The 9,475-nt window shown below is 45.3% G+C and overlaps 1 protein-coding gene across 1 annotated transcript; it reads right to left on the bottom strand.

Annotated features, from left to right (window-relative positions):
- Nucleotides 1-524: 524 nt before the first annotated feature.
- On the bottom strand, nt 525-8,817 carry LOC138767443 (uncharacterized). Its single transcript, XM_069944944.1, has 6 exons — nt 8,718-8,817; nt 6,262-6,561; nt 5,075-5,191; nt 2,028-2,074; nt 1,146-1,351; nt 525-558 (listed from the first exon to the last, which is right to left on the bottom strand). Exons 1-6 carry the CDS (start codon nt 8,815-8,817, stop codon nt 525-527), a joined length of 804 nt encoding a protein of 267 aa, XP_069801045.1.
- Between the last annotated feature and the right edge of the window lie 658 nt (nt 8,818-9,475).

Here is a 9,475-nt window from a genome sequence, read left to right as displayed (position 1 = left end):
CATTGGTCCGTAAAGCACTGGGTGGGCCTGGAGCCGGAGTTCCATCAGCCGTGCACCCACCTCCAGCTCTTGATCGTCCATGTTTTGTTCCTCATTCCATTATCTCATTTTTTCATATGAATTATTTTGCCCCTGAACAACCCCCCCCCCCCCCCCGCCTGTTACCAGGCAAAATGTCATAGGGTCACATCTCATGGAGGTCACAATGGAACTCTTACCACAATTATCCAGGCCTGAGCAATGAAGGTCACCTGATCCATTGCTCTGTATCAATATATGGGATAGTTGCACAGACAGGAGATTCCTCCTATAAATAAAGTAGTACCAGAGATCTGTGACTGTCCCATCTGTTATTGTTTCCCATGAGGTCGGAGTGTCAGGAGCCGTAGGAAAGAGGGAACTTGGCTACAGTGTGGCCACCTCTGATACATACATGTCACATACTGGGGGGATCGGGTCACTCCGGGATCTTGTAGTATGAGTCTGAAGGCTTCACCCCAAGTTATGATGAAGCCAGGTAAGAATCATGAGAAGATGAACCTCCATGAATATAACGTCCTGAAATCAGACAAGAAGAGTCTAAGACGTATTATCACATTGAGGTAACACTAAGCACTGGCATTTATTAACAGCGGTAAACAGAATCGCAGGAACAATGTCCGACTATTGTAGTTATAGTAATGTCCCATATAAATATCCCTGACATGGAGCTCGGGATCACAAGTTCAGTAATTTTCCCAAAAGAACCTTCAAGTATTAATGGAACGTGTAGAAGCTGTACTTTGGGTATGGTCTACATGACTTGCTGTAGTCAAAGGATCCAAAGAACCAGAGGAGGCCATGAGGTTGTAGCTGGTGATAACCTCAACCCTGAAATCTCCGATTCTTCATTCAGGAATAATAGGGATGCTTTAGTCCAATGGTGTTTTCCTCCAGACCTCGCTGTGCTGCCGATCTCTGGTACAGGCGGTGGTTGTCACCCATTGACAACCAGGAACATAAATAGATCACTTGGGAGGATCAATCCGGAAGCCAGAATAGGAAGTGGTCTTCATTATGATGTGGTGTTCCATCTCCCCTGGCCCAGTTGGCCCCATCATATCTCCTCAGCATGTAGATGTGTGTAGTCTATAACTCCCAGTCACCTCCTCTCGTCTGTTCTCAGGGTGGCGTATAATACATCAGCACTGTCCATGCATCTGGTCTCTATGTCTCTTGTCTCCATGGCTATCTTCACTGCCGCGTACTCAACTTCTTCTTCTCTCCTACTCTTCATGGGTGATCCTTTCACTTTAGGGACTATGGTGGAGTAATGGAGTTCTGTATCACTGTCCTTCTTGTGAAAAAAGAACTAGAAAATAAAAACAAAATAAAAGTCACGTCCTGAGCAAATTACCATGGCTTATTATTAGGGCGTATGGAGTCAGCGGTGTCCATGATCTAACGCGTTCTATACAGCACTCCATTATATAAAGGCTAGAGGTGAATGTAGGAGGATATAGGGGTCTAGAGGACACAGGAGGGTCTGGAGAGGGGACAGAGAAGTCTGGATGTGACCAAGGGACATGGTGGGAACAGAAGTCTGCCCATGGCAGAGGAGTCTGGAGGGGAAGGATGAGCCTAGAGAGGATGGAGGAGTATGGGAGGAGTGGTCTAGGGAGGGAGAGAGGAGTCTGGAGAAGGATCAAGGAGTGTGCAAGGCAATAGAGTGGGGAGAGGGACAGGGAATTGTGGTGGAGACAGAGGGGTCTGGAGGGGAATGGAGAATCTGGAGAGGATAGAGAGGGGCTGTGTGGGTGGAGGTGTGTGGAGGGGACTGTGGTGTCTGTATATGAGAGCAGTGGGGGTGCAGCGTGTTCTGAATAAAAAAAAAAATTAGCCTGGAGAAGACAAAGGAGTCTAATGAGGGGCGAGAGATCTGTCAGAGATGTATTTCCTTTCTCAGTCGTTCAGTTGGTGGAGACAGCGGCCATGTGTAAGACCACCATTATTATTCAGAATGATGAGATAGGAGGACTTGTACTCACCAGCCATCTCTGCTTCTCTCTCCTCTTGGTGTCCGGTGTCTGGGCTCCTGGTAAGACAAGTATCATGAGTGATGAAGTTGGCCTTTCTAAGTGGGTCACCTTAATCTACTTCAATTGATGTGCAGATTACATAGAATCATACACCTGTCCAAAAAGTTCTTTTGTCAGCTTAAAGTCCGGCCAAAATTATTATTTTTTTTATATGTTATTACTGATGGAAAGTTATACAATTTTCTAATGTACATTAATTATGGGAAATGCTCATATACTGCTATTTCCCTTAATTTAGTGCATCAGGAAGTGTTGTAATTCCTATTGAGTGTCCAGCAGGGGGCGCACTATATATAGAAGTCAATGAGTACCATTGACTTCTATATATAGTGCACCCCTGTGTTTTTGATTGAATAGATTTATGGAATACTTTGGGGAGCAAGTGTCCTTGCTCCCCAAAGTATTCCATAAATGTAATCAATCAGTACATCACAGTAAGCCCTCCGAACCGCCGCTACCGAACGCCCGCCGCTCTGGACTACACTCAACTACTACTCAACTACTAGGTGTAGTAGCTGGGTTATATTGCTGAGATCGCCCCCGCTGATGCTGCCGGGCGCCGCTCATCACTGTGCAGCCCTCCGCACCCCCTTCTGCTTCTTCCGAGATCCGGGCAAACTTTACACTATGTGATGGCTGACTCCCCGCCTGACCGCCGCTCTCCGATCACACGTGCTGGCCGGGGACACCAGGAAGCACCGGGAGCCGGCACGTGTGATCAGAGAGGGGCGGCCGGGGAGTCAGCCATCACATAGTGTAAAGCTTGCCCGGATCCCGGAAGAAGCAGGAGGGGGGAGCAGAGGGGGATGATGGCTGCACAGTGATGAGCGGCGCCCGGCAGCATCAGCAGCATCAGCGGCGGGGGCGATCTCAGCGATATAACCCGGCTACTACACCTCCCATCACCTGCTCATGCTATGAGCAGGTGATTAGAGTAGTAGTTGAGTGTAGTCCAGTGTATTACTGTGATGTAATGATTACATTTATGGAATACTTTGATGAGCAAGGACACTTGCTCCCCAAAGTATTCCATAAATGTATTCAATCAAAAACACTGTATATTACATTTACATACACATCCATTGTAATTCCAATGGAGTGTCCAGCAGGGGCGCACTATATATAGAAGTCAATGAGTACCATTGACTTCTATATATAGTGCGCCCCCTGCTGGACACTCCATAGGAATTACACCATTCGTCGTGACGTCACTGCTTCTGAGAGAATTCTAACACTTCCTGATACACTAAATTAAGGGAAATAGCAGTATAGGAGCATTTCCCATAATTAATGTACATTAGAAAATTGTATAACTTTCCATCAGTAATAACATATATAAAAAATAATTTTGGCCGGACTTCTCCTTTAAGTGTTTAGAAGTTATTTTATTGTCCACCACTAGATGTCAGTATTTTATAAGTCTGAGTATTGCACAGCTGTAGTTACTAATGGGTTACTGTTTTTTCACTTGTACCACATGGATCTGTGCACCAATGAGAGCTGTTCTATCTCCTAACCTATCTCTATCCTCTTATTCTTGCACACACACCTCCCCACCAATCCCAGGGAAGTTCACTTAGGCCCCTGTAGGAGGAGTTTTACACTGGTGGGAGGAAGGGGAAGTAGATCAGTTTTAGTCAGATCCCTGTGCAGAGAGAAAGCAAGACAAGACAGTCCGAGCTGTAGTCAAGCTGGGACTGTCTTCTGTCCCCTGTCAGAGACAGAAGAACCAGTCAAGAGGAGTCTTACTCTGGTCTCTGTAGTGAACGGATGCACACAAGACACCTTAGCACTCTTTCTTGAAAACAGCACTTCCACACACTATGCAGTGCTGAATGCAGTCTTAGAGAGGACAAGTCAGGGATCACCCCAACCCATGCCGAGAACCAGTCTAAAAGAGCAGGACAGTATCCAGCAGAAGAAAGGAACTGATCCAGATAGAGTAAAGTTGCTAGGAGCCTACATCTCGCAGCGCTGGTGTAATCGGAAAATTCTGACCACTCTACTCACCCCAGGTAACAAGGTCTGGGGCTTGTGTCACCCTCTAGGACGGGTCGCCTGACACTGGGGGGCAATAGGGGGTGCAAAGGCCAAAGAGTCAAAACACGAGCACAAGTATTCTCTCTACTCTCAAGTATTCTACTTATTCTCCTTCTAAAGTCCCGGCAGAGCACACTTCTACCCTGGGTTGGGACTCTTTCAAAATCCTTCTCTCTACTTCTCAGAACTTCTACTACTTCTCAGCACGCAACTCAGTCGGCACGACTGTATCTCTCTCTCACAACCTTCCAGCACAGTTCGAGTTACTAAAGATATCAAGTCAAGATCCTACTGTATATCACTGTATTGAGTCTTCCTACAATAAAGAAGAGTTTATTTATTTTAACTGGACTCAGTGGTTATTTGCTAAGCACCTACACAGCCATTGTTTGCTCCTTGGGTCATCTCCCCTTTCTGTGGGTGGCGGTACCAATAGTCCGGGTGGGTCACAACTCCACTCCGAACCACTGTGATAAGCACCCAAGGGACCCCCTCACATACCGGCAGGTCACCGACCACAGGCTAAAGGATATAGCCAGCCCCTTTAAAATAAAATCAGGTGTGCCACCTGTGTGCCCAACCCGCACTGGCGTCATGACAACCTAACATATATTCCCCGACCAACCACCACAAAAGTGGCGTCACACGTTACCATCTAGCAAGTGACCGGTCGAGCGTACACCACAATTGTGTAATAAACTATGAACCTTACACATGTGTACACCGGCCATACAAGACCAGTGACCCCCAGTGAGGGGTGAAGGATCATTCTGGGAACATCCTGAGAATATTCTATCTCTCCCGATGATGATAGTAAATGTCTATGGTCGCCTCAAACGATGATGGTTTTGGTTGAGATCATCCATTTCTATCATCATTAATTACTATCGGCCCCTTATTTCTATCAGTTATTGATCTCTTAGGTAATAGCGGTAATAATGATCAGTTATTCTCACCAGTTGCAGCCAGAAGCCTGAATATCCAGTAGAGGAAAAGAATCAGTAGCGGGAGGGGGAGAAGGTACAGATATCTATGATGGTGAGGGTCCTGCTCATCATCCTGGAGATCGGGGCCTGTGGACACAGAGAATCACATAGAAGGAGGCAATAATACGTTGCTCACCCGTAGCTTTCCATCTTTCCAATATAACGTTTTTATGGATTCTGGACAGTTTTGCTGTTATCTAGGTACCTTCTCCCTCATGGAACGCATAGAATCATCAGATCCCAGTCCAACCTGACACGCTCCCTGCTCCTGGCCCCCACCCTCTGAGACGGGATCACGTGTCCTGCATCTCTTCAATGGGCCGGGTTAGCTCTTCTAACCCAGCCAATCTGAAGTGAGGGAGGACAGTGATGGGGACGGCTGCTGTTAGAGAGGGAGATAGTGATCAGTGCAGCTGTCACTGTCTCCGTCTCCAACAGCAGCCACCCCCGTCACCCATACCATGTACCGCCCCAGAGCACTCTGTGCCCCCCTGACTGTGACCCCTCACTCGCGTCACCCGCGACACCCCCCTCACTTGTCACTTCATCTACATCACTCGCGCTGCTTGCGGCACACCCGCGGGTGACTCCATCTCCCCCCTCCACCTACGACATGTATACTGTCTCCCGCGGCTCGCTTGCCGGCGGGACCTTCCCCCCTCGTCATCAGCTGCTCAGCCGCGATTGGCTGAGCATAACTGTGCTCGGCCAATCGCGGCTGAGCAGCTGATGACGCGGCAGAAGGCAGCCGGCACTCGGGAAGATCGGAGGTGTTCGGGCCGGCCGGCCGAAGATGACGTTTGGCACAAGATGGCGGACGGGCGCAACACGGATCAGGTAATGTATAATGCACTACACTTCCGGGTACATGGGTGGGGGTGGTGGGCTACGGGGAAGGGGGCCGTTCACAGACATAACATGCATTACAAAGTTGTATAACTTTGTAACGTGTGTTATTCTGTGAATAATTTTTTACCGCTGCACTACCCCTTTAATGTATTGTATCCAGTCAATGCAATGACCACCTTTACATTGAATAACTGGTAACTTCTTGGGAATCAGTGCAGGTTTACACCAGGATGGGGTCCAAACGTTGACCTGGTATATGGCCAGACCCCGATCTCATCACCAGCCAATGACTGATGGTCTCTTCTCACCTTGGACCAGAAGACGAGTCCCATTCCCTTGGTAGACGTGTAGATTAGTGTCCCGGGCGGTGCAGATATAGATCCCGGAGTCATTGGTGGTGACGGAGGAGATGGTGAGGGAGGTGTCCATGATGGTGACTCTTGTACTGTTCTCTAGTATACGGTCACTGTCTGTATTATTCAGATACCAGTGATAATATAGAATCTGCAGGTGCCCGGCCTCTCTCACCTTACAGGACAGCCCAGCGCTCTCACCCTCTGGTGTATACAGGACGGGGGGGTCTTGGACAATGGTGACTGATGATGTTCCTGAAAAGGAAATAGAACTAGTTCCTGACCTTCATCTACATCATGTAAGTAGATCTGCAGAACAATCTGGAATGTCTTCAAGAAAGTTCAGCTTTATACACTGATCAGCTCTGCAGTCACACAGTATATAACAATAAACGGAGGAGGAGGAACCCTATAAAATATAGTAACAAACTGGCCGGACAATGTGTCTGATAAATCCGAAGATTTGTGGTTTATAGAGAGTGTGCACGATGGCATCTCATCATACTCTCCATAATGTAATATACCCTATATACTCTCCATAATGTAATATACCCTATATACTCTCCATAATGTAATGTACCCTATATACTCTCCATAATGTAATGTACCCTATATACTCTCCATAATGTAATATACCCTATATACTCTCCATGATGTAATGTACCCTATATACTCTCCATAATGTAATGCGCCCTATATACTCTCCATAATGTAATATACCCTATATACTCTCCATAATGTAATGTACCCTATATACTCTCCATAATGTAATGTACCCTATATACTCTCCATAATGTAATATACCCTATATACTCTCCATAATGTAATGTACCCTATATACTCTCCATGATGTACTGCCCCCTATATACTCTCCATGATGTAATGTACCCTATATACTCTCCATGATGTAATGTACCCTATATACTCTCCATAATGTAATATACCCTATATACTCTCCATAATGTAATATACCCTATATACTCTCCATTATGTACTGTACCGTATATACTCTCCATAATGTACTGCCCCCTATATACTCTCCATGATGTAATGTGCCCTATATACTCTACATAATGTAATGTACCCTATATACTCTCCATAATGTAATGTACCCTATATACTATCCATGATGTAATGTACCCTATATACTATCCATGATGTAATGTGCCCTATATACTATCCATGATGTAATATACCCTATATACTCTCCATGATGTAATGTACCCTATATACTCTCCATAATGTAATATACCCTATATACTCTCCATAATGTAATGTACCCTATATACTCTCCATAATGTACTGTACCGTATACACTCTCCATAATGTAATATACCCTATATACTCTCCATAATGTAATGTACCCTATATACTCTCCATGATGTAATGTACCCTATATACTCTCCATAATGTACTGTACCCTATATACTCTCCATAATGTAATATACCCTATATACTCTCCATAATGTAATGTACCCTATATACTCTCCATAATGTAATGTGCCCTATATACTCTCCATGATGTAATGTACCCTATATACTCTCCATGATTTAATGTGCCCTATATACTCTCCATGATGTAATGTACCCTATATACTCTCCATGATGTAATGTGCCCTATATACTCTCCATGATGTAATATACCCTATATACTCTCCATGATGTAATGTGCCCTATATACTCTCCATGATGTAATGTACCCTATATACTCTCCATGATGTAATGTACCCTATATACTCTCCATGATGTAATGTACCCTATATACTCTCCATAATGTACTGTACCGTATACACTCTCCATAATGTAATATACCCTATATACTCTCCATAATGTACTGTACCCTATAAACTCTCCATAATGTAATGTACCCTATATACTCTCCATGATGTAATGTACCCTATATACTCTCCATAATGTACTGTACCCTATATACTCTCCATAATGTAATGTACCCTATATACTCTCCATAATGTACTGCCCCCTATATACTCTCCATGATGTAATGTACCCTATATACTCTCCATAATGTAATGCACCCTACATAGAGTACTGCACCCCTACATGCACTTAATAACCCCTACAATAAACTCTATGTATGCTCACAGTATTGTAATGCACCTTTAGCACCAGTGAAAGGTTTGCACACTCTTGGCATTCTCTCACTCAGCTTTATGGGGTGGTCACCTGGAATGGTCTCCTGGTGGTCTGCAAGGCTTGTTGGCTGCTTTTCCTTCACTGTCTCATCCAATTATTCCCAAACCATCTGCACTGGGTTGAGGCCAGGTGACCTTCGTCTCCCTTCTTCTTGGCCAGGTAGCCCTTGCATAGCCCTGAGGTGTTTGGGGTCAGTGGCTGCAGAATACGGTGGTGGCCATGCTGGTTAGTTGTGCCTCTAATTGTGACTAAATCACCATCATTGTCACCAGGAGAAGTAACCTGCGGTATATGAGGCTGGTGGAGCTCCTGTCCTCCTTCCAGTCCTGCGTGGGTCTCCATAAGAACCCGTTTCATCGTAGCATTTGATGGTTCTCACCACTGCCTTTACAGATACCTTCAAAATGACCGACTGACCGTCATGTCTTCTAGTAATGATGGATGGCGGCTACTCCTTACCTAGTTTTTTGCAAAAATGTGGTAATCCCTGTACGGAGCCGTATACCAGTCCTATCTCTGTACTAGTGATGGTCTCTGACATACAATGAAGATAAGGAACTCCACAACTCATGACCGGCCAGATCTGTCAACTGAGAACCAATCCTGGTGACAACCTCATGATGATGATCGAGAGAACGCCAGGAGTGTGCAAAGCTGCCACTAAGGCAAAAGGACAAAGCTATGATATAAAACGTATACTGGTGTGTTTATCACTTAGTCCTATATGTGTCCTTTAGAGATTCTATATAAAGAATATAGGAACCTAGAAAATGTACCCGGCACTGCCCGGGTATTAAGTGTCAGTGTGTTAATTAGATTTGTTAATCAGTGGAATTAGTGTATACCTGTAGTGCATAGTTGGAGGGGTTCTGTATACCTACAGTGTATAGTTTTTAGGGGTCTCGCATATCTGTAGTGCATAGTTGGGGGGGCTGTATACCTATAGTGTATAGTTGAGGGAGGTCCTGTATACCTGCAGTGTATAGTTGGTGAAGGTCCTGTATACCTGTACTGT

The sequence above is a fragment of the Dendropsophus ebraccatus genome, chromosome 11 (genome assembly GCF_027789765.1).
Source record: "Dendropsophus ebraccatus isolate aDenEbr1 chromosome 11, aDenEbr1.pat, whole genome shotgun sequence".
NCBI lineage: Eukaryota > Metazoa > Chordata > Amphibia > Anura > Hylidae > Dendropsophus > Dendropsophus ebraccatus.
This window is presented reverse-complemented; position numbering and strand designations above follow the sequence as displayed.